The 27139-nt window shown below is 42.7% G+C and overlaps 2 protein-coding genes across 2 annotated transcripts in view; both read right to left on the bottom strand.

Moving 5' to 3' along the window:
• LOC138953555 (neuroglobin-like) overlaps window positions 1-27139 on the bottom strand; it is a 225877-nt gene that overhangs the window by 115717 nt on the left and 83021 nt on the right. The gene's annotated exons all lie outside the window — the stretch shown is intronic.
• Window positions 26629-27066, bottom strand: LOC138953557 (uncharacterized). The gene has a single exon (XM_070325403.1). It carries the CDS (start codon window positions 26951-26953, stop codon window positions 26711-26713), a length of 243 nt encoding a protein of 80 aa, XP_070181504.1. The 5' UTR covers window positions 26954-27066; the 3' UTR covers window positions 26629-26710.

The raw sequence follows: 27139 nt of genomic DNA, 5'->3' as shown, positions 1-27139 counted from the left end.
GCTAGAGGAAGTAGATACTACTTTAAAAAATATGAAATGCAAATGGCGACCATAGTTTATATTTTGCTGATATCTTCTTCCTCTACCAGATAATCAAAACCAAACATACGTGCAGGGGTATATAAGGCCGTAGACCAACTGTTACGATTATCACGTGTTTGATCCACACAGTGCGCCACATATCAAAGGAAAGTGCAGAGCGGCCTAGGAACACACCGGTACACAAATAAAGAGTACTGGTCAAGAAACAAAGATACACGAAGCAATTAAAAACTGACTTTCAGAGGTAACAGTGTTCTTTATCTTCACCCTAATAACACACACACACACACACACACACACACACACACACACACACACACACACACACACACACACACACACACACACACACACACACGGCACGCACACACACACACACACACACACACACACACACACACACACACACACACACACACACACCGTGACACACACACACACACACACAAACGCGCGCGCAACACAGCCGGATATGCTTTCATTAACGCTTAGGCAACTCGAAAATCATCAACAATAATTGCGGCAGCGTTCTCAATCTCTGGACATCAGCCTCTCTGGTACCAACACAGAAAAAAACCATGATGTCACCAGTTCAACACACTAGATCACGGACCAGTGATGACAAAGACAAGAAAGAACATGTCAACAGTCTGGCACATGAGTACATAGACGATAGACCACGAACCACGGAGACAATGAAAGCATTTCTCCAGTTCAGCATAGTGGTGCAAAGTTGAGTGAACAGATGACCAAGAGAAACTTCACCAAGGAGAACATTTACACAATTCACAAAAGGACCATTACGCACTTCCATCACAGAGCGACATCATAAGCAACGGGCAACAGCAAAGCTTCACCACCCTGACTTGAGGCGAGCTCTGTACCCGAGGGGACCAAAACTCACAGGAATATGGCCAAAGCGAGTATTTACGTCACACCAAGTGGGCCAAAGCGAGTGATGACATCACATCAAGAGGGCCAAAGCCTGGGATGACGGCACACCAAGAGGGCCAAAGCGAGCGATGACGTCACACCAAGAGGACAAAGCGAGTGATGACATCACACAAAGAGGACCAAAGCGAGAGATGACGTCACACCAAGAGGGCCAAAGCGAATGATGAGATCACACCAAGAGGACCAAAGCGAGAGATGACGTCACACCAAGAAGGCCAATGACATCATAACACCAACAGCCTACCGCATCATAATCTCCAGGCCGGTGAATCGCGAGTGTCGTTTCACGGCGCGCCACGACTGCTTCAGCTTGTACACGTGCCGCATGTCCAGCTGCGGGTCCTCGCCCAGCGAGTTGAAGAGGATCACCGACTCCTCGTGGAAGATGGAGGTGTCGGGCACCGTCTGGCTGTTCTCCTCAAGGTCACAAGAATGACGCACGTGCACCACCGCGGTGCTCGACCCGCACCCCATGCTGTCTACTGCTGTTTTGTAGTTTCAGTTGTTTTATTGATCAGTTTGCTGCTGTTTTGTATTTACACCCCGGTATAGGGGTGTGTATAGGTTTCGGTCGATGTGTTTGTTTGTTTGTTTGTGTGTTTGTGTTCGCATATAGATCTCAAGAATGAACGGACCGATCGTCACCAAACTTGGTGAACAGGTTCTATACATTCCTGAGACGGTCCTTACAAAAATTGGGACCAGTCAAACACACGGTTAGGGAGTTATTGGTGGATTAAGATTCTACAAGGACTTATAGAGAAACATATTCATGGTCAAAGGGAAATAACCTTCTCAGTTGGTGGCAGTGAGAATGGGTGCAGTGAGAATGGTTATTTCCCTTTGACCAACGGGGGTGTTTTTCCTACCTCGAAGGAATTTCTTGTTTGGGTTGTTTTGTAGATTAATTTGCTGCTGGATTTGTATTTTGGGTTGTTTTATTGATTAATTAGACCTTTAGGTCGCAACGCCCGGTATGTTTTTGAGTTTGTTGAGTCAACAGTTAAGGTGAGTTCGCTTTTCATTGTTTCTGTTTCATGAAATGATTATGTAGCGCTTATGTATTTTGGTTTTGGTTATTTATTTCCTTCATCTGCATGCCTCACATTCTGAATCTTGGACCAGTAGCGTCGTTCATTTCGCTGAAAACATTTCTCCCGCCAACAAGCTGTTCCAAAGTTATATAATTCAGCCTTTGTGTTGGAGTAACTATATCACACTATATGGAAAGCACACGTTGGGCATATTTAGCCTTTGCAGAAACTACTAAGTGGGAAACCTGTACTCTGCAGAACTAAGCAAGACCACAAACTATCATCTCCATGAGTTTCGTTAGACCGAAGTTACTTTGGAGACCTCATGTTTCTTTGAAGACTTAAAGAAGTTGTAGTATTCGACTTTAGGGTCGGAAGGGCAACGTCACAAAGTATGAAAATCTTCCTGCGATAAAAAGCATGGTGCATCGAACGGAGATTCCGGCCGCAAGAAGGCTGTGTCCAGATAAACTGTTGTAGTTGATTCAACTGACTCTCAATGTTGCAGGGCATACATAAACCATTGCGTGTGCGTCGTGATGAAGACACAATGACAATGGAAGTCCTTCTCTCTGGAGCCGTCCGATGCAGAGAGCGACACATAAATTACGGGACCCGTAAACACAAGAAAGCTGCGAGGTTGCTGTACACTGGGTTGGTAAATCTTTGGTAGAATAACTGCTTAATGTCGGTACACTAACATGCCCAAGCCATAGTCACTGCTACTGACAGCACGACCACACTTTACCTGTCGTTATTGTTGCTTCTGCAGCACATCTGCAGCTGCTGCTGCGTCTGGTGTGATTCCTCCCTTTCTTGTCCACAGTTCTATGGTCACTTTGTATCGCTGCTGGTCGTCTCGCTCTTATTATAACTACAATGCTGCTAATGATGACGGTATCGTTGCTAATGATGACTTCATCGTTGCTGATGAGGACTTCATCGTTGCTGATGATGACTTCATCGTTGCTGATGATGACTTCATCGTTGATGCCGATGAACAAAAACCACTTGCTCTACTTTATTTGAAAATGCTTCCTGGCTGGCTTTTATTCCCTTATTTTTTGTCCATTGGTGCTGGCGAAGTTGACAATATTGAAGATACATTCCTTCTCGCGGTCACGATCATGTGCACACCCGAAGATCTGTCCAGGCTTTTCTATGGGATAGGATCACCCTGCCATTTACAAACATACACACACACAAATCAACAACCCAGCTACTTCCAATGCACACTGAGCTTTTCTATCTTTATTTTATCTTTTAAATGACACCAATGTCAAACTGAAAAATCTCAGTATCTCCAGCGCAGCTCTTACTAGGTGATCAATAGTTGTTCATCCCCCCTGTTCTTCTCTCCATTTCATGAAATGACACTGCACAAATCTGGTGTCTTCAGGTGAGAAATACGATCAGGTTTCTATATCGACAGACGTGTCTAAGGAACGGGATTTGATCTCTGCTACGCTTCCCGTTCACAGTTGTAAAACCTTTGTCTGCAAAAAGAAAAGACTAGTGTCCTTTGATTTGCAGAGGCAATTTTTTTTGTATATGACATGTAACATGTGTATAAAGTTCCTATTCACAAGCCAGCACCTTTTGCAAAGGCTTTTCCCTCGTGGATGCAACAATGTGTCTCAGCAGACTCGTGGATTGTGCGTTTAACGGAGCAGATATTGATCTTTTTGTCACAACTGACATGTGTTTAACTATTCAATTTTCCTCCATTTCAGTAAGACAATACGTATAGTAACGAAGAGGTATAGTACCTGTCTGCCACTCCCCACACGTCTTACCAACAGATTGTCCGAGGCTAAGAACAAAGAGGCGTAGTTGCTGCCTGCACAAACGACACAACTTAAGACAAGCTTGTCAGCGTAGGCTCAGTGTTTTTCTGTTTACTTTAATTTTGGCCCATAAAAGCTTAGTCGTTTCGTTCACACGTATTTCAAGTTGAACCTCAACGTGCAACGGCCGTCATAGGAGCTAGTTTTGCTTTTTATATTTAGTCAAGTTTTGATTTTTCTCTCGCTTCACCCGAAATGTAGGCTTCATGGTACATGTCTACTTCAGTGTCGGCATCGGTATACAATGCTGGAGATCTACAGTGAAGACACATAAACCTACATTTACGAAGAGTGCCAATGTTAACAAACATTACAAAATGCATTTTTAGGTACAGTTCAGACACCGTTGCACAGTGTTGCTGTTAACTGTGTAATTCGTTTGCTATACTTTGAGAACACGAGCGTCAAACATGATGTGGGTTACATGGTATCCTCCTTGTTCCCTGTACTATAGATGTGCACGCCTGGTAAGCCGTCCGGTGAAATGCACACACGTGCAGCGTGTAGGATCACAGAGCAAAATCTGGTTTAACTGTAACACGTCATGGAAGCGAAATGCAGGTTGTGATTGGAAAATTGTGCTCGGACAAGAGGCATGTTACACTCTGTAAAGCTTAGCTTCAAAACTCAGATTATATTTTCTGAGTCATTGGAAGGTTATTGCAAGTTGCCTGATAAGTTCATTTCTTCAAGTCAGCTTATTATTCCATGTGTCAGTACTTTCGACGAAATCATAGATAATCTATAGCTTCATCTGAAGAAATTTGCAGCACCCACAGATACAAAATATTGCTCATCAAGATCGAGTTCTCTAGTCACTAGCGCACAGTGCTCACAAGACTCGTTCCTTTAAGCTGACAGCACCTTCCTTGGTGCTGACAAACACGCTTCTACAGCAATCTTCAAGAAATCTCACGGCTTACATGATTAGCACCATGGTTGCTCACGCAGGGAAGCGCAAGTCCTGAAAATACGGTCATCAGCTGATCACACGGCAGCAGAACACTACCACACATTCTACCCGCTTGTCGCAGCTTACTTGTTGCGTAGATGACTATACAACACGACTCAATCACTCTCCACCCGTTTCTGCGTCATTGCTGCCTCCCTTAAGTGGCTCTAAAAGAGAATTAATTAGACAGCGTCCCACACCCGTGTCCGTGTGCTGCCCAGTATAGTCTACATCTGTTTGTCTTGCTGTCTGTCTCACTCAGTGACATGACTATGTTTAAATCAGTGGTTTGTCTTGCTGTCTGTATGACATGACTATGTTTAAATCGGTGGTTTAATTTGTCTTGCTGTCTGTCTCACTCAGTGACATGACTATGTTTAAATCAGTGGTTTGTCTTGCTGTCTGTCTCACTCAGTGACATGACTATGTTTAAATCAGTGGTTTGTCTTGCTGTCTGTCTCACTCAGTGACATGACTATGTTTAAATCAGTGGTTTGTCTTGCTGTCTGTCTCACTCAGTGACATGACTATGGGGGCCCGGTGGCTCAGTTGGTAGAGCACTGGACTTGTGATCGGAAGGTCGCAGGTTCGAATTCGGGCCGGGACGGACACGGGTCAACTTTATGTGCAGACCCAGAGACGGAAGCCATGTCCCACCCCCGTGTCATCACAATGGCACGTAAAAGACCTTGGTCATTCTGCCATAAGTGCAGGTGGCTGAATACACCTAAACACGCAGACACCTGGGTAGCGCGACTCCGTTGCTGCTAGCTTTCCACTGGGAGGAAGCGACCCGAATTTCCCAGCGATGGGACAATAAAGTAATGAAAATGAAAAATGAAAAATGAAAATGAAAATCAGTGGTTTGTCTTGCTGTCTGTCACTCAGTGACATGACTATGTTTAAATCAGTGGTTTGTCTTGCTGTCTGTCTCACTCAGTGACATGACTATGTTTAAATCGGTGGTTTAATTTGTCTTGCTGTCTGTCTCACTCAGTGACATGACTATGTTTAAATCAGTGGTTTGTCTTGCTGTCTGTCACTCAGTCACATGACTATGTTTAAATCAGTGGTTTGTGACGCATGAAAGACGAAACGTGACGGTCACGCCGAACCAACGAAGAAGACTGTCGGGGAATTGCCGTTATATCAGAAGGATTATTGCTCTACGCTGTCCGCTGACCATAGAAAGAAAAATCTATTATTGTTTTGGTATAACTGATACATGTAATAACCACACACAAAAACACGATTGTCTTTAGAGAATGTTATCAACTGCGACGTCACGAACACGAACATGTTATTACATTATATACAAGTGAAGTACATCACAATCATCTTAGACATCTACCATTGCCACACATGGTAATACTTGTTACATGTCATACGAATAATAAATATGACATGGCACAGAAATATCGGCTATTTTGACTTTAAAACAACTTTTTTTTTTACAAACTCTGTTTTCAGCGCAATGCAAAGGATTCTGCAAAACATGAAAGAAAAGTCCAACAGATTCACTGTGTCTTTCTCATTTTCGGAATATCCAGCTTCTGTAGACAAAATGTTCCAGCACCAAGGGTTGTCGTAATTCGGTTCAACAGATATGGAATGCACTCACATTGTGCACAGGGATACAGGGTTTGTAAGCAGGTTTTTACATTCTGTTTACCTTTTTTACATTTAGTCAAGTTTTAACTAAATGTTTTAACATAGAGGGGGAATCGAGACGAGGGTCGTGTGTGTGTGTGTGTGTGTCTGTCTGTGTGTGTATGTAGAGCGATTCACAGTAAACTACTGGACCGATCTTTATGAAATTTGACATGAGAGTTCCTGGGTATGATATCCGCGGCCTTTTTTCCCCTTTTTTCCATAAATGTCTTTGATGACGTCATATCCGGCTTTTTGTAAAAGTTGAGGCGGCACTGTCACACCCTCATTTTTCAATCAAATTGATTGAAATTTTGGCCAAGCAATCTTCGACGAAGGCCGGACTTCGGTATTGCATTTCAGTTTGGTGGCTTAAAAATTAATTAATGACTTTGGTCATTAAAAATCTGAAAATTGTAAAAATAAATTTTTTTATAAAACGATCCAAATTTACGTTCATCTTATTCTTCATCATTTTCTGATTCCAAAAACATATAAATATGTTATATTTGGATTAAAAACAAGCTCTGAAAATTAAAGATATAAAAATTATGATCAAAATTAAATTTCCAAAATCGTTTTAAAAACTATTTCATCGTATTCCTTGTTGGTTCCTGATTCCAAAAACATATAGATATGATATGTTTGGATTAAAAACACGCTCAGAAAGTTAAAACGAAGAGAGGTACAGTAAAGCGTGCTATGAAGCACAGCGCAACCGCTACCGCGCCAAACAGGCTCGTCACTTTCACTGCCTTTTGCACTAGCGGCGGACTACGTTCAGTTTCATTCTGTGAGTTCCACAGCTTGACTAAATGTAGTAATTTCGCCTTTCGCGACTTGTTTCTTTTTGCAAACAACAACAACAACAACAACAACAACAACAACAACAACAACAACAACAACAACAACAACAACAACAACATGTTGTGTGTACAAGAAGAAGATCCATTGGAGTAACCAAACAACAAACCGACTTAAAGTCACTTGTAGGAATTGTTGTCTTTACTCCAGACAGAAATCTCGCTCCAAAGCGCCTTGAACAAAGCGCTGGGATAGTGCAAGCGAACACATATATAAGTGTAACCCTGATTGTAAAAATAAGCAGCTATTATCGACCCGTATATAGAAACCCGTGGACTGAAGACAGAAATCGCTGGTTTCTATGGGCGCGGGAAGAAGATTACAAATGGATAGATAATCAAAAGCAAAGCAAAATCAATGGAAACGCTCAGTTTCTTAGCCTCTTCTCATTGGCGTTTCCCCAGACAACGACACACTCTCTGTGAAACGATGAATTCCTAAGACGAAGGAACCTAAAAGTCTGAGAGAAAAAAAAACCCACCACAAAACTACAACCAAATGACCTCAAACAAACACACAAAAAGACTGTAAAAACCCTAATGAAACCTACTCAACCAATAGACCGTAACAGAGGAAAAGCACCGAGTGTTTATCTCTGGTTCGTGCCACGCATGTAGGGACGAGAACGAGCTTGCACATCGATCAGGTTGACCCCTGGCGTTGCCTACATCATGCTGACCATGACGTAAACAGCACAACATCGCCACGCCCAGTCCGTTTATCAATAAACTAAGCACCAACTTACACATGTGTAAAATGTTTAACAATGTCATCAACTCAAAACACTGAAGATATTAACTTTGACTGGCTTGACCTACTGAGAACACTTTTCGCGCTTGACTTCGATTGCCGCAGTCCATGCACAATGTTTTGATAACGGGGTTCATAACATGGCTACCTGTCCGTGATTTTGCACAAATACAATGATGAGAGAGAGAGAGAGAGAGAGAGAGAGAGAGAGAGAGAGAGAGAGAGAGAGAGAGAGACTTAGACTTAGAACATTTTATTGACATAAAGGGTAAACATTTTAAGCCAAGGGCCTAATCTTACAACGTGCCCTTTACATTCACACTAACACATCTGCACGCATATAAACAACATAATATAATGAATTCATAATTATAGGCATAACATGTAAATGTACAGTAAATAAGCATAAGCACCACGGCCACACGAAACACAAAATCTAATATACGAAGTAAAACAATATGAATACTATATGCTATGAATATGTAATATGACGTGAATATAATTATATAGTAATATTAATATAGTATACATTAGACAGAACTGTAAGATTCACATGACTATGTCACCGTGTGTGTGTACTTACAGAGAACAGTTTAGATGTTTTGTTAAAGAAGATTTAAAAATATTTACAGATTTGCTAGTTTTAACATTCCGGCCCAGCAAAGGCAAAACTAGTTTTATATAGATCTACACGGGTCCTTGGTAGTAGATATTTATCTAGAGAGAGAGAGAGAGAGAGAGAGAGAGAGAGAGAGAGAGAGAGAGAGAGAGAGAGAGAGAGAGAGAGAGAGAGAGAGAGAGAGAGAAAGAGAAAGAGAGAGAGAGAGAGAGAGAGAGAGAGAGAGAGAGAGAGAGAGAGAGAGAGAGAGAGAGAGATTTTGTCTTGTAAAATAGTCATAATAGACTCTAGTGTCAGCAGCTCCTTGCGTGACAGACAATGACTTGCTGACATGGTGACGGAACGAGATGTTATTTTGGTCTTCCGTCATGCTGTGTGAAATTCAACGCGACCTTGCCACCAAGAAGAATGACCTTGCTGCAGTTCTGTTGGGCCGCTGTGGCACAGCGATCAGGGCGCACCTGGTAAAGAAAGGTAGACCACGACCATGTTTCGCACCAATATCTTTGCCAAAAATGTGACCGTCGATGGTGGTGAGCACTTACAGGTCAAAACTACGTTACAGGGAATTATAAAGCCAGGACGGGTTCTCTATCAAAAGTGTAATCATCGGCGTATTAATCATTGACCCTATCCCGAATTAACAAACAAACGGGAGCATTCGAAGAATTCTACAGGTAGAATATATATCGTAATTATTAAATTGCTCCAAAGTTCGATAATATCTCTGTTTGTTCATTTCAAATCGTTTTCTCTCAGTCGTCAGGACATTAGTTCCGCGTGGCTCTCACTGCTGTCGATCGTTAAAACGAGTGCTTCCGATTGTAATTTGTCCAATTAAAAATATGTTCACCGCCAGATGACACTTCCCTCTCGCTATCAATATTTGCCTTTCGTCTTTTTTCAAAGAGGGCTGACAGGTGCTTGCATACCTAGAGCGTTGCACCAATCGATATGTGGGGACGCTGCGTGCTGCTGCAGGCCTGCGAGAAGACTGTGAGAGCTGTGACCTGTTGCGCTTCTGGTTGTGTGTGTGGCTCACTGCAGACACGGGAATCCTGAGTTTTCATGTTTCTCTCCAGCTTTTACCCCCACCACACTTGGCATTTCTCTGTCTCTGTCTCTGTCTCTCATTAAAGGAGATCAATATTTGTTTTAATCAAGAGTTGGATTAACAAGTTTAAAAAGCATTTCAGAAACTTCTTCAATTTACTGTAATAGACCGAAATGTAAGTTTCAAACACGCAGACCCCCATGTACACTGAGAAAGGAAACAAAATTGAATCGGTCTCGCATAGCCAAATAGGTGGAAGGCACGTTCAAGAACCAACAACCAACCAACCAATCAACCAAACAATCTCTCTCTCTCTCTCTCTCTCTCGCTCTCTCTCTCTGTCAACTTCTCTGCGGCAGCCTAGATACGCGCAGGACTTGCTATGTCTTTTGTTCCGAACAGAAAAGGCAAGTACATATAACCTTTACCTCTATCATCGTATATGCCATGCGAGAAATGGGAATGCACAGGAAAAAATGTTGCTCTATCTCATCTCTAGCTCCATCTCTCTCTCTCTCTCTCTCTTCAGAAAACTGTGACTTTACTTTCATCAAAGCAAATGTCCGCTCATAAGCGTTTATGTGTGAGTGCGGAAATGGGGGTGAGTGAGAAAATAAATAAAGAAAGAAACAATCACACAAATAAAGGTGGTCGTCTACATTTTTGCTTTTTTTTTCATAATCTTATGGTTAGATTTCGCTAAAAAGTTATGTCAGATGATGAATGAACCATGGGGAAAAAAGTTATAGAAAAAAAATATATGTAAAAAAAGATTTTATTTTTGGGTAGCGTGACTCATGCTTCCAATATTTTGTTTTCTGTTTGCTGAGAACATGTGCTTTGCCTAAAAATACTGACCAATCAAATTTATGTCACTATGCTTATAGCCACGCCCAAACTGACAAGTGCAGCAACAGTTTGACACTGGAGCGCTGTCCACGTTTTTTTTAAACCAATCAATCAATCAATCAATCAATGAGTCTTATATCGCGCATATTCCGTGGGTACAGTTCTAGGCGCTCTGCAGTGATGCCGTGTGAGATGAAATTTTATACGGCCAGTAGATTGCAGCCATTTCGGCGCATATTTACCTTTCACGGCCTATTATTCCAAGTCACACGGGTATAGGTAGACAATTATTAACTGTGCCTAAGCAATTTTGCCAGGAAAGACCCTTTTGTCAATCGTGGGATCTTTAACGTGCACACCCAATGTAGTGTACACGGGGGGAGGTTCGGACACCGAAGAGAGTCTGCACACAAAGTTGACTCTGTGAAATAAATTTCCGCCGAACCTGGGATCGAACTCACGCTGACAGCGGCCAACTGAATACAAATCCAGCGCGCTACCAACTGAGCTATATCCCCTTAAACGCACGAAATGCACGGGATTTGAGGGGAGTTTTGCGCTTGGCATTTTCCAAATAAGGATATCCTACTATGAGTACTACGCTGGAATACTACAATGAATTTTCAAACAGCTACACTGGCTTCGTCTTTCCTGATCAAAAGGGGGTGTATTGTTGATATTTGTAGATAATAGACTCTGCATTTTAATGGTCAATTGGCGATTTCGGTATACAAATGTAGACAAGGACCTTTAACAACAAAAATGATAAGAAAATCATAGCTCGTACCAGATGCTTTTATTTTTGTTTATTTTTTTATTTTTTATCTAACAGTTTTAAAAATAGACGTACAAATTAAAATTCCATTTACTTCCTTTCCGAGACCACAAAATTGCACCGATCTTTCCCGATAATTCCAAGAAAATGTCAGACATTTCAAGCCTAATGCTTTCTTTCATACACAACTCTGGTTCTCATCCGCCCCAAAATTATCGGAAATATACCGGTTTCGATTAGGTGTAAAATTGCTCTTCTCCTGCAAGGGTATCCACCGTTCGTACGCTAAGTCGTTTGGTGCGCAATTAATTAACAGATTAGCCGTAAAGCTAGGGGAGTAACCTAGATGATTGCGTCTGCAAGGGCTGTGCAGTGGTGAACACAATTATCTGCCCTTGTTCCCAACTTTGGGGGGGGGGGGGGTGAGAGCTTCCATTATAAGAATGTCTGTAGGGACATCGGAAGGGCAGTAGTACTGATGTCCCTCGTACCGTCCTCGAAGTTCTCTTTTGTAACACTATATTCAATCTGTTCTTCGATGAATATATATGATTTCAAGAAAAGTTTTTATTGTATTCTATTTTTATTTTTATCAACGACCGATGTCAAAATCTGTGTTTGCCGAAAGGCAACACATTCATAGGCTGATGTCTCTTTAAATGCAGCATAGCAGACAGACACTCACACACAAAGACACGCACACAGACAACACAATGTGTGTGTGAGAAAACTTGTACATCTAATGGTTTTCTTATATTGAAATAAGATTTGTTCTTTTTTGTGTGAGAATAAAATTGCTCAACACTCATAGTTTTCGAGGTCGATAATATACTCTTATACATTCTAGGTAATATTAAACAAACAGATCTAGTGAATCGCATTTGTGTTTATGAAAGTTGTCATCCACGATGCACTTAGGCTTACATAATATCAAGTTTGCTTTGTGTTTAAAGAAACAAATCTACGTGGTCCCAGACTGAACCGTTATCTAACATTTGTCGGCAGAGAAAGTACACGCTATTCAGGACGCCACCTTAATTCAAACGCATACGCCGCCGGTGTAACACATTTTTACTCCACGACAAATTTACTCCGGAGTAAATATTTCGTACGAAATTCTTACTCCGAGTACACTTTTCGTACGAGAAAAGAACTCCCCAAGGCACGAAAAAATTACTCCCTCCACGAAATTTTTACTCCCCATTTTTTTTACTTCCAGTAAAAATCTCGTACGCAAAAATGGGATGCGGGCGAAGGGATAATGCCAATAAGTGATCTCGCGCACACGAATGTCGCGCTACCCTCCTTCCACCCCTTGCACCACCAAGACTTACAGGGGACAAGGGAGTAAAAATGTCGTACACCCGGCATGGGAAGTTAAATTGCTTGTGTTGGGGTGAAGTAATTTATTCGTTATTTATTCGTCATGGGAGTAACATTTTTGTACGAAATGTTTACTCGGAACTCACCTGTCTTGGGGAGTAATTTTCTCGTGAAATGGGGGAGTGCCTTTTTCGTAAAGGAAGTAACTTTTTCGTACGAAATGTTTACTCCGGAGTAAAAATCTCGTGGGAGTAATTTTCTCGTGTTACACCGGGAGCTCCAAAAAACAGGAGGGTAATCAGGTTAATATTGAAATCAATGGAAATGTCCCCTAAACGCAACTCTCTGGCGTCTGGCGACTGGAATCGTGAGCAAAGATAACGTGAGCCAGCTTGGGAGGACCCCTGACTCAGTTATGCAAAAACGGACAATCGAAACTGGTGTTTTTTTAAAATTCTAACCCAAATGTTGGCGGCTTAAAAAATCGAAGAAAGTAAATTGCACTGGGAGTGAGTAAACTCCTGAGCATGAAACACACACGTATGCAACAGAAAAATGACAAACCCAAGGTCATTGTTATGAGGAGTGTTTTCTTCATTTTCTTGACAGCTTCTGCGGCGAACGGTCTGAATAATAGCTTACTCATCCGTAATGTGACGAAAAGTTGTACTTTAATTTGCATTTAAAAAATTGAAGTGCCACCTGTTGACAATTACGATATATGCTTTCACGTGCTACCAAAAATCTTCATTGGAAACGATTAACAAGCGAGCACTTGTTACTTTACTGAGGTGGACCATCACACGACAAGAAAATAAATAACTAACAGCCTACACCCGCGGTAAACCCGGTAAAAAAACGGGGAAAACGAGCTGATAAATAACGCATCAGAAAAAAGTCTCCTCAGTCACATTTAAGGGTTGACAACAAGCATCTTTCAGAGTAAATCTTCACGGAAACTTGATGTCATGACATTTCACACATCGACCACTTTTTGGCACTGTTTTTTCTTCATTTCAGCAGACTTTCTGGAGCCTTTTATACAAGTGCTACCGTATAAACGCTCCTGTGTGTTTGTCTATCCAGCGGGCGTGTGTCTATGTCATTGAAAGACGTGGCCGACAGATAGTGAAGTGTGAAATATTCTGCACGTGCCGAGGCGTGAAAATACAGATGGCGCAATACGATTAAAAAAAACAAACTCTGATCTAATAAAACATAGCAAGGTGTTAAAGAGCTCTGTTGGAAAACATTTGGTGGGGAAGGTTCTGAGTGATCGGGGGTTAGAAAAACGCCCCGCCGTGGCGTTCCCGAGAGACCCCGACCTGTGGCAGCTTGTTTTGCAATGTACCTGTTGAAAGCATTGGCTTGATGCTGGTATCTTCGAGACTTGCAGGAAACGCGGATCGTTTCTTACAGAGTGGCCTTCTATTTTGTGGTTTATCGTGCTGTGTTTATTTCAAAAACATTAACAGTTCGGTGATTGAGAGAGAGAGAGAGAGAGAGAGAGAGAGAGAGAGAGAGAGAGAGAGAGAGAGAGAGAGAGAGAGAGAGAGAGAGAGAGAGAGAGAGAGAGAGAGAGAGAGAGAGAGAGAGATAGAGAGAGAGAACGAACGAACGAACGAACGAACTCTATTACTCAAGGATACACGGTTTTAGACTGGCGCCTAGTCTTACAATCTGTCACTGAGAGAGAGAGAGAGAGAGAGAGAGAGAGAGAGAGAGAGAGAGAGAGAGAGAGAGAGAGAGAGAGAGAGAGAGAGAGAGAGCGAGAGAGACAGAGACAGAGAGACAGACAGACAGAGAGAGAGAGAGAGAGAGAGAGAGAGAGAGAGACAGACAGACACAGACAAAGAGACAGACAGACACAGACAAAGACAGAGAAAGAGATGATAGAGTCAAAGAGAAACAGAGATCGAGTGAGACATAGAGAGAGATATAGAGACAGACATACAGAGGGACTCGTGTTACTGATTTATACTGCAAGTTGTTTTTTAATGAAGAAGCCACACAAATTAAATTTGATTTTGAAATGTGTGTCTTAAAAGTATTTTTGCCACGTATGCGCGCTCATCGCCAAGCAGTTGAGGTCCACCTGGAGTGATATTCTAAACTTAGGAACTTCGCTATTATACGAAGCGTCGAAGACCGGTGTAACACGAGAAAATTACTCCCACGAGATTTTTACTCCGGAGTAAAAATGTCGTACGAAAATTGTACTCCCTTCACGAAAAACTGACTCCCCCATAACACGAGAAAATTACTCCCCACGACAGGTGTGTTCCGAGTCACATTTCGGTCGAAAATGTTACTCCCCTGACGAATACATAACAAATAAATTATTCCACCCTAACACGAGCAATTTACTGCCCACGCCAGGTGTACGCAACTTTTACTCCCCTGTCCCCTGTTAGTCTTGGTGGTGGAAGGGGTGGAGGGAGGGTAGCGCGACATTTGTTTGCGCGAGATCACGTATTGGCATTATCCCTTCGCCCGCATCTCATTTTCGCGTACGAGATTTTTACTGGAAGTAAAAACATTGGGGAGTCAAAATTTCGTGGAGGGAGTAATTTTTTTGTGCCTTGGGGAGTTCTTTTCTCGTACGAAAGGTGTACTCGGAGTAAGAATTTCGTAAGAAATTTTTACTCCGGAGTAAATATTTCGTGGAGTAAGAATTTCGTGTTACACCGGCCTGTCAGTATGTCTTTCAAAACCCATTATTTGGTGACACCTCCTTTCCTCCCCAAATCAGCAAAGACAAAAACAGGACCTTTGAGTGTGTTCAAAGGCAGAGTTGGCGAAATATGCGTTCTCTCTACCCTCATGAGGTCCTCATCTCTCTATCAGACAGTGTCTGGAAAGGGAATCACTCTCTGCTGAGAAAACAACACCTGAGCTGCGAGAGGGATTCCAGAACGGCAGGTGTGGCACACAGCGCCAAGGACTCTTGGTGTCAGCGTATGCTGGATAAATGATGGCAGGGCAGAGAGAGAGAGAGAGAGAGAGAGAGAGAGAGAGAGAGAGAGAGAGAGAGAGAGAGACAGACAGACAGACAGACAGACAGACAGACAGACAGACAGACAGACAGACAGAGATAAAGCTAAAGAAAGGGACATAGACACACACACACACACATAATGAAAGGGACAGAGAGAGAGAGACAAACACAGAGAGAGAGAGAGAGAGAGAGAGAGAGAGAGAGAGAGAGAGAGAGAGATAGTGGGTGTGGTAGTGGGGTTGGGTATTTGTTTTTGTCACAGACAGGCGAACGGATAACAAGACAAAAGCAGTTTTTGTCTTAATCTCTCTCCTCCTCTCTCCCTCTCTAGATCTCTATCTATATGTCTGTGTGTGTATGTGTGTGTCTGTCTCTGTCTCTCTCTTGCTCTCTCTTTCGCTCTCCCTCCCCCCCTCTCTCTCTCTCTTTCTCGCTCGCTCTTGTAACCGTTCATATTCTATTTTACTGTTAATCTCACATCTCACAATCTCACACCAGAGGCTCTTCTTCCTGAGGAAGCTGCGGCAGTTCCACGTCGACCCACAGATCCTCCACCCCTTCTACCAGGCGACTATTCAGAGTGTCGTCTCCTTCAACCAGCTCTGCTACCACAGCAGTGCAAAGAAAGGCGACATGGAAAGGTTGGAGAAGATTGTGAAGAGAGCAGGCTCCATCATTGGCTCTGAGCTTCAGCCTCTCAGCACACGATTCCCGAGTGTGGCGCTGAAGAAGCTGAGCATGATCCGCTCTGACGACCGCCACCCTCTGCGCCAGGCGCTCGCATCGTGCGAGCCCACCCGTGAGTCATCACGCCGTTTGAGGTGCTGGCGGGCCAGGACGAACCGGATGAGGGACTCGTTCCTCCCGATGGCTGTACGACTCTACAACCAGTCCCTGTGAATGTGACAGTATGCTAGATAGACTTGAGTGCTGTGAAATTTGACTGTGAGGACTATGGGTGATGTGAACTGTGATGTGAGGACTATGGGTGATGTGAACTGTGACTGCGGAAGGACAATGAGTGCTGTGAACTGTGACTTGGAGGACTATGGGTGATGTGTAGTAGGTGTGAGCGATGGTAGAGTAGAGGACGTGTGATTGGCGGGGGGGGGGGGGGGGGGGGGGTAAGAGTGAAATGTTGACGTCTGTTTACTTTGTATGATGGGGGGGGGGGGGGGGGGGTTATGATGTAATGTAATGTATGATGATGTACTATGTGTTGATTGCGTATGTATGGGGGTTATGATGTAATGTATATGTATGATGATGTATTCTGTGTCGATTGTGAATGTATGGTGGGGTGGGGGGGGTATGATGTAATTTAATGTACGATGATATATTTGGTGTTTGATAGTGTATGATTGTTTGTTAGTTGTAGATTATAGTACGATGTTTGATGTTGTAATGTTTGTGCGTGTGTTATAATGCAATATGTTATGATGTAATGTGTGATGATGTATTCGGTGTTTGATAGTGGATGTATGCTTGTTAGTTGTAGATCTAGTACGATGTTTGAGGCTGTAATGTTTGTGCGGGTGTCATATGTAGCCGTACGAGGGTTCCAGTGTGTGAGTTGTGCATGGCCGGGCGCTAGAGTGCTGCATGAATGAGTAAGTGCATGTGGAGTTGTATGGCTGGGTGAATTGTGGGTTGCGTACGTCCGAGGGGCACATGTAGCCTGTGTGTCTGAAGTAGTGGGTATGTGTGCGTAAGGGTGTGCTGATATTGAACTTCAGTTGTTGCTTTGTAAATGTCTATGTATCAGTGTATTATGTCTTGCCACACACATGCCAAATTTCCTTGTATTGATGAGGACAATAAAATTTCTTGTATCTTGTATCTTGTATCTTGTATTGCTCTGTAAATCAGAAGCGACAGGGCCAACAAAGGCACATGGAATCAAGCACAGTTCAAAGCAACATTACATCTATCATGTGGGGGTGGGGGGCGGAAAGAGATGGGTGCAGAGAAATGAATCAGTGCGCTGCACCAAAAGCCGCATGATGCACACTTTCCCGCAGGTTCCCGCAAGTTAATTAATAAGACAATAGCATTTGGGACCGGATGCACGAATCATTGTTTAATTCTTTGCACTTGGCAAACTCAGCGGTTCCCGATTCCGTGAAGCTGTCATGACTGATTATACAATGATTGTCTACAGGTCACGAAGTATGACTAATTATACAATGATTGTCTACAGGTCACGAGGTATGACGATATATATATGTTCTTGCTCTATAGACAACTATGAATTCAAAGAGATAGAAATGAAATAAATATAAAGATATCCCGATAAATACTGCGCACAGAAAACAATGTGTTCATTAATTTGGTGAAGCAAACAGTAGGGTCTCGATGTTCATATCAATATATGCGCACGGCACGTAACTTTAAAGAAGTATTTTCCATCAATAAATAATAATGATCAAATAATAAGGGAAACAAATAACACTTATTTCAATAGAAAATTTCACGATCTCCATATGAACCATTCAGCCAGACTGTTGATTCGTAGTGTGTGGTAAGTACAAGGTTGCTTGCTAGGCGTTTCACGAAATGATAGTGGTTAACACAAGAGTATTACACGTGAACCAAGGTATATATTGTACTCATGCTAGGCTTTGATCCTCCGCTATTCCTTGCAGTGTACCGGTCGTGTGCGTGCAGTGTTGCCACGACCGCTGGATTCGCAAAAAGGTTAAACAGACACTTACTCACAACACGATTGCAACCACATTTCCCCCCACTGCAAGCCAAACAACGACCTGCCTGCTTATCTCAGCGGAGTGAAGTCAGACTATGTCTTGTTCTGCATAATCGTCGGCAAGATTGCTACAGCGTGTGTGCGTACGTGTGACCTTCACAAAATAACCACACACAAAAATGTGTAGGCTATGTCGGAAAATGCCTTAACTTTTCTTCTTCTTGGTTAACTTCTATTTGTATTTGTATTTTTGTTTACATTTAGTCAAGTTTTGACTAAATGTTTTAACATAGTCAATAGAGGGGGAATCGAGACGAGGGTCGTGGTGTATGTGTGAGTGTGTGTGTGTGTGTGTGTGTGTGTGTGTGTGTGTGTGTGTGTGTGTCTGTCTGTGTCTGTGTGTCTGTGTGTGTATGTAGAGCGATTCAGACTAAACTACTGGACCGATCTTTATGAAATTTGACATGACAGTTTCTGGTAATGATATCCCCGGACTTGTTTTTTCATGTTTTCGATAAATACCTTTGATGACGTCATATCCGGCTTTTTTTGTAAAAGTTGAGGCGGCACTGTCACACCCTCATTTTTCAATCAAATTGATTGAAATTTTGGCAAAGCAATCTTCGACGAAGGCCGGACTTTAATTGGTATTGCATTTCAGCTTGGTGGCTTAAAAACTAATGAATGAGTTTGGTCATTAAAAATCGGAAACTTGCAATTAAAATTATTTTTTTTATTAAACAATCAAAAATCAATTTCGTCTTATTTTTCGTCATTTTCTGATTCAAAAAACTTTATACATATGTTATATTTGGATTACAAACAAGCTCTGAAAACTAAAAATATGAATATTATGATTAAAATTAATTTTCCGAAATTGATTTAAAAACAATTTCATCTTATTCCTTCTCGGTCCCTGATTCCAAAAACATATAGATATGATATGTTTGGATTAAAAACAAACTCAGTAAGCTAAAAAGAATAGAGATACAGAAAAGCGTGTTATCCTGCATCCTGCTCAGCGCGACCACTACCGCACTATTCCGGCTTGTCGATTTCACAGCCTTTGCCACGAGCGATGGACTGACAAAACTACGAGTATGCGGCCATGGTGAAACAAGAAGAGCAAACGCTCGATCGAGTCACTTTCGCAGTTCTGAATATTATATGAGGCATCAGATGGACAGGAAGAAATTGCTATTCACAACACAATGAGTCACGTTCACATAAAATTTGAACCCGGTCACTTTTATAGTTTCCGAGAAAAGCCCAACGTTAAGTTGTGTGTTGCCGAACAGAAAAGGCTAGTTATCTCCCTTGTTTTTCTGATAACGTTCGTAAAAGGCTACAGATGTAAATACTTTGATGTAAAGAATAATCCTACAAAGTTTCAATCACATCCGATGAACTTTGTCAAAGATATAAAATGTCTAATTTTTCCTTTGACGCTGACCTGTGACCTTGAAAAAGGTCAAAGGTCAACGAAACCATCGTTAAAGTGTAGAGGTCATTGGAGGTCACGACTAAACAAAATATGAGCCCGATCGCTTTGATAGTTTCCGAGAAAAGTCCAACGTTAAGGTGGTGTCTACGGACGGCCGGCCGGCCGGACAGACTAACACTGACCGATTACATAGAGTCACTTTTTCTCAAGTGACTCAAAAAGCATTGTGTTCAGTTTCATTCTGTGAGTTCGACAGCTTGACTAAATGTTGTTATTTCGCCTTACGCGACTTGGTTTTTTTTTGCGCTCAAAACTTGCTCAGTCCCAACGTATTCAAATCTTATTTTCAATTCATTTTCTCCCTGAACTGAACAAAAACTAGATCCGCCGGGATACGGTTCTCACAACTTTACTCGAGGCAAGGCAAAACAAAATGAATAAAAGTTTGAGACTGTGGAGTGTGAGAGCCAGTTTGACTTGGAGATGAAGGACGCAAGATCAATGGCACTGCCTGTCAGAGTATGATTGATAAGACTCAGAAAACCTTATCTCCCAAATGGAAATATGTAGTTGACCATTCCGGTCGCTTCGATTGAAGACAAGCCAATACCCGCACTTAGCTAAACAGACCGAGAGAGACAGACAGAGAGAAAGAGACAGAGAACCAGAGAGCAACCATTTTGTCGCTTAAAGCGAATAAAAAAAAAAAAAAACACCATTTAATTCCACTGTTTCTCCTCAGCAAAACCAAACTCGATCACCTAATTTCATTTCAAAGCATTCCAATGATACGAAACGCTTCAAAGAACAAATGTTTCCGCATTTTTCAAGCAGAATTTTTTCATTCTGTATAAGTTCTCGACCACCGCATTTACGTCAGTCCTAATTACTTCCGTGGCTTTGATCAAAATAACTGTGGGCGGAAAAAGTACACGGGCTAATGCATTTGAATAAATCCATTATCATGATCAAAGCACTGGTAGTATACCTCGCACTAATACACCGTTGAGCAGCCCGTACTGTACACAGGGAACAGTGGTCATGCACACCATTTCACAAGCCCATGTTTCCTCTACCGTACAAAGCTTAGGACCTGGAGAAAAAAACCCAAAGAAGTCGTTGACATTCAAATGCGCCGAAAACGTCACGGTCATTTGGGCAGAAGTGCCGAACGTCTTCTCTGTAAATAAAGGGAAAGATAATGTCCGAGACTGGCTTAAACTTCGTAAAACTGCCAAAACTTAATATAATATAACGTAATATAACCATTTCGGTAAATTTTCCCAGGCAAATAAATCTGGTTTTATCTGCATGGCAAACGAACACACTAAAACGAAAGGCCATATCAGGGCGGTACTAAAACCTATCCCGCAGTAACCATACTGTACTTTCAAGAACAATGCCCCTCAAGTTAACCGTAAACCGGAAAAAAAAGATAAAATTAAGCGCTCTTGACGGAATTTAGTCCTAGATTTGATCGAAACCAGTCTCTTGGCACCTGTAAGGAACACTAATATGAACGAAACAATGAACGAGACATTGTTCATAGTGTTGTAATTGCCGTTTTCGGCCTGCACTTAGTCGTGATTCTGACCCATCAACGGTTTCATTTCAGACATTTTCGAATGTCAACTGTTAAATACCGGACAGATTCGGCCAACGCTACACCTGCATGGAAACAGATACGGCCAACGCCACACCTGCATGGAAACAGATACGGCCAACGCTACACCTGCATGGAAACAGATACGGTCAACGCTACACCTGCATGGAAACAGATACGGCCAACGCTACACCTGCATGGAAACAGATACGGCCAACGCTACACCTGCATGGAAACAGATATGGCCAACACTTACTGTTGAAAGTGTTTGTCAACATTCTGTGTCTGAACAGGAAATCATTTTCAAAGTATCAATTCAAGCTCCGTACCGTACCAAGTTTGTGTTCAATCTGAAAAAGCGTCTATGATGGAGACTGCATGTATTCCCGGGTGTGTGTGAATGTTCTGTTTCTGAATAGGAAATCATTTTCAATTCATCACTTCAAGCTCCGTACCGTGCTAAGTTTGTGCTCTGTAAAAGCGTTCATCGTGGAGACTGTATTCCCAGGCGAGTGTTCTTTTGAAGTTTGTGGATCCGCGAAACGACACAGACCTGTTTTGACTGATCGCGTACTGCATGTATCCGGGAGACTCCAAAGTGTTTTCAGACAACTTAAAGGTTTGATTATATACGACTGAGCTGTTTGAAAAATGTGTTTTTGATGTCAAAAGAGTCTGAGTTCAAACTGTTCTGTTGAACCGAACGTGTGCCACAGGTGCCCTTTCACACCGTGTATAATACACTAAATGTAGCGTACACAATGATGCGGCTCTCTCGAGAGGCTGAGCAATTGCCTCAAGAGTTTGCATGATCTGAAGATTTGCTTCTTTGCTGATTGACTGATGGATGGATGGATGGATGGATTGATTGATTGATCGACTGATTGATTGAATGAATTATTGGTTGATGTACGTATCACTGTGTGCCTGCCAAAATAATAATAATAATAATAATAACGGGCATTTATAAAGCGCCTTATCAAAAGTTCAAAGCGCGGGACAACAATACATGTATACAAAAATCATACAATCACTGTCAGATTCAAACAACACATCATGCACATCTCACATCCCCAGACTCTATACTAAGGAACTATCCGTAGTGTTGTTGGAACAAGTGAGTTTTCAAATTGGACTTAAAAGATGAAATGGATGGAGAGTGACGTAATTGAAAGGGGAGTGAATTCCATAACTGAGGTCCATAATACGAAAACGTGCGGAAGCCATGAGCCTTGCGTTTAAAGCGACCTTGACAGAGAAGTCGAGCATCATCAGAAGAACGAAGGGTGCGAGAGGGAGTGTAGAGAGAGACCAGTTCAGAAAGATAGGCAGGTGCCGATTCAGAGATGATATTGTAGCAGAAGCAGGCAGCTTTATACCTAATACGTTCAGATACAGGAAGCCAGTGAAGTTCTTTCATGAGAGGAGTGCAGGGTTGTCGATGCTGTGCTCTGAAAATGAGACGTGCGGCAGAGTGTTGTACTTTTTGCAAGGGCAGCTGATCCAACGAAAGACAGTCGGTGGAAGTACAATTGTTCAGTAAGAAGCTTCGGCCTGTCAACCAGGAAGTGTGATACAAGCAATCATTTTGTAAACCTGGGTCAGAAACAGCGCTTTTTATAGTGATAATCACACAGATCTTTTCGAATAATTTAATCTCTTTGACACACGTGTTAACCATACGTGGGGTACCATCCAGAGACTTGCCCAGAACAGACAGGAGTGGAGGTCCTTCGTTGCTGCACTACTTGCCAACCGGCATAAAGGACAGTAAGAAAGTAAGTAAAACACACGTTTTGGAAATGTCCAACATTGACGACTTTATATATATACATTATATATATATATGGTCTAGGTACAAAACAATGGTCCTCCTCAGGACTAAATTTCCTTGTGTTACGTCCCCCACAAAGGGACTTTGCATTGTAAATCTCGGTCCCCCTTGAGGAGGGTCTGATGCTCCCATTAGGCTGTCTGTGAAGGGATACTTTTTCTCTCTTTCTCTGCTAAGAGATTTTAACAAATCTCGGAAGAAATTAAAGTCTCTGCTGACTTTCAATTGTTTCTTTCACAATTTCTGATGTGTTATATATATCACAGACAGCCCTATTGGGGAAATCAGACCCTCCTCGGACGGGACCGAGTTTCTCAAAGAGAATCTGCCCCGAAGGGAGAGTATTAACAGAGGAAACTAGTCCAGAGGAGGACCATTGTTTTACTACCGTGACCAGACACGTGCTTCGACATAAATGTATCTCATGAGTGGTCTGATGGTAGATAGGGCGAAAGTTGTCAACCCATGGTATCCAACCAAGAATCAAACCACTCTCTGAGTGGTAGATTCTGTTGGCATGGGAGACTACCCTCATCTGATAATCCCAAGAGGACATCTGTGAAGGGAAACTCTTTGATTTAAGGTCAAAGAGTGAAAACTAAATTTATCAAGAAAGAATTTAGAAATTTAGACAAGTTTTAACCAAGACATTAGGTTAAAACAAGCAATTGAAGTTGTCTCCCGTACTCCTAACTTTAGTGTGCTGTCAGAAGACGGGTGAACGCAAACAGCTCATACCGCAAACGGTTCGGAAAACGCAAGATCTCCACTGCACAACTTCAGTGCACCTGTACGCGAGAGCGCTCGGTCACTTTTTGAAGATTTTTATTATGAAAGGAAAATTATCAAATAACGCGCTGTCCGAAGGAATGGAGTTCTTATCTGACAATGACCGCGTTCAGTTGAAAACGATAAGACATCTGATCTGACCGCTGTGCGGCTAAGTGAATCGGACATTTGAGCCTTTTAATCGGTCTATGTCCAATGTCCAACGCCTGACGACATCCCTGGTATAGCATAAAACACACATTCCTTCATAGCGGATTTACACTGTAAGCGCAACAAGGTTCAAGGTCTGTATCATCCTTTTGTCAACAACACCCACCCCAAGTTGTCTCCCATAACTTCTAGTTTTTCTAAGGTAAACATCTGGTCGGTGAGTTTTCTATTTTGTTTTTTCTGTCTCTTTGTTTGGTTGTTTGTTTCTTTCTTTCTTCGTTTGATTACTAAATTGATATTTTGTTCAGATTGTAAAAAAAGGACCAAAGCCTGTCATCTCATTGCTTGTATAATACAGTTTATTCAATTCATCTCTGTCTGTCTCTCTGTCTCTTGCGCGCTCTCTCTCTCCCTTCTGAGCTTCACCCCTTCCCGTTTGTGTAAGACAAAAAAGCTGCGAGTAATCCAGCGATCACCATCAGTGCACACAGCTGCCGATCATCCCGACATCCCTCTCGCATCCCCAAAGCCTATTTAATTTTAAGATAATGATCGCTGAATTATTCATGGCGCCGTTTCAAGCAGAGACGAAGCGTTTTTTTCCTTGATTGCTTGCAGGGTCTATATATTTGTTGATCTGGGTGGACTGTCGAACAAGACTTTTTCACGACAGGGCTAAATGGTCCATTTGCTGAACGTAGTGTTTATGGATAGATGTGATGTTTTTATATGGTGAGAGTTTGTATTTACCGATGGTGAGAGGCACTGAATCACTTGGGTGGACTGCTGGATGAGATGCAATGGGAGATTGTGCAGGGCCGGACCCGGGGGGGGGGGGGGGGGTTCCAGGGGTTCCGGAACCCCACCCCTGGAAAAAGCATGTACCTTGCTTTGAGTGGGTTTTTTTGTTTACTAGTTTTAGCACCAAAACAATGCTGCTCAGCCTCAAAACAAGGCCCAGAATGCACCAGATTGCACAGATTTTAACCGTTTTTCAAAAATTTTCCGGGGGAGCATGCCCCCGGACCCCCCTAGTTCGCGCGCCTGCTTTGCAGGCGCGCGCTTGTGGCTTCGCCACTTGGCTGATTTGCCCCCCCCCCAAAAAAGGAGGAACCCCCCCTTACAACTCATTTGGTCCGGCCCTGATTGTGTGTGTGTGTGTGTGTGTGTGTGTGTGTGTGTGTGTGTGTGTGTGTGTGTGTGTGTGTGTGTGTGTGTGTGTGTGTGTGTGTGTTTTAGCCGGCATACGCAAACGATAATTTACACAGTTGCTCCGTAATTTGTTTTGCATTTTCTTCCCCTCGACGCCCTTTTCAGATTTGAACACACATACATTTACAAGCACACACATACATACAGAAAACACACACACACACACACACACACACACACACACACACACACACACACACACACACACACACACACACGTAACCCAATATTCAAACCCTGTTATCACAATTAACGGAAAAACATGACCTCCTTGTTCACTCCTGTAACAAATTACTCTCAAAGGAAAATCTAGCCCAGAGGGATGATCGGTCTTTCGAATTCTCACATGAATGAATACAAATGTGTTTTGAGCTCAAGATTGCTACGTGGGTTTTTTTCTCCGCATTATAACAGCATTTGCAAGAATTCAGCAACGGAGAAGATTGCTATTGATGAGGCCACGCAATGTTTCTTTGCTGTCCATGGAAATGACCGAAAAGCTCCACAAGCTGCATCTTACCTCACCCCCACCTCTTGCCCCGAAGGGATCTTGCTCATCAATTTCCAGACTGGCATTTCTAAACAAGAAAATAGCTCTCCCCAAACTTTGTCAATTTGACAAGGCCAACAGTCAAACCATGCAGCTGTAGAAAATGTTCAGTGCAATAAAGGTATCGGCCAGTTCCCTGGTTCGGTTTTCGGTATGTTTCGACTTCAGTAAAAATAAAATACTAGAAATACCAGTTAACTCGTTTTTGTCGGTCCAGAACATGGGTAGGCAAAACTCCATAAGCTTAATCATTTTGAGAAACATGTTCCAGACAGAAAGACTGCCAGACACGCGAGGAAAATGGCATTTTCGGGCAGAAAGTGCGCCTTGAGTCGCCTTGTGGTGAGATATGTGCGCGTTATAAATTCTCGTATTATTATTATTATTATTATTATTATTGTTATTATCCGTGTCCGATTATTCAGTCCGACAGACAGACAGACACACACACACACACACACACACACACACACACACACACACACACACACACACAGACAGACAGACACACAGACACACACACACACACACACACACACACACACACAAAGACTCTCTCTCTCTCCCTCACACAGCGTGTACACAGTGACACATAAGCACGCACACACACACGCACGCACTCCTCCCCCCCTACCACCACCCTTGCCACACAAATTAACAAACGTACACCATTACCAAAATGATCATGGTCATGCAACACAGTACATGAGCACCTACCTCAGGAACATCTCCACGCCCGTGTCCTCCATGTGTCGCTTAATCCCTTTCCACGACTGCTTCAGCTTGAAGATCTGACGCCCGTCCAGGGGGGACCGGGGGTCCACCGCCTCGCCCCCGCCACCGCCCCCCGGGTCCCCCGCACTGAACGTCTTGGTGGTGGCGGTGCCGTTAGGACCCCCCGCCTTGCCGTTACCCACGCGGGGATCGTTGTCCACCTTGGCGTTCAGACATCCCATGGTGAGGGTTTTGGGATCCTTTGAATCCACACACTGCGGTCGTTGATAAATCACTCCAGGTCAGATTTACCTTGAAGATTCAGTTATCATGCCAGCGCTATCGTAACGTTGATTGTTGTTGTTGTTGTTGTTGTTGTTGTTGTTATTGTTGTTTTTCGGACAGAAAGTTATCTCAGTGAAACGTCA

This window comes from Littorina saxatilis, linkage group LG17 (genome assembly GCF_037325665.1).
Source record: "Littorina saxatilis isolate snail1 linkage group LG17, US_GU_Lsax_2.0, whole genome shotgun sequence".
Classification (NCBI taxonomy): Eukaryota; Metazoa; Mollusca; class Gastropoda; order Littorinimorpha; family Littorinidae; genus Littorina; species Littorina saxatilis.
This window is presented reverse-complemented; position numbering and strand designations above follow the sequence as displayed.

Excerpts from the sequence above, each read along its gene's own strand:
- LOC138953557 (XM_070325403.1), bottom strand. The coding sequence starts at position 26,953 with ATGGGATGTCTGAACGCCAAGGTGGACAACGATCCCCGCGTGGGTAAC.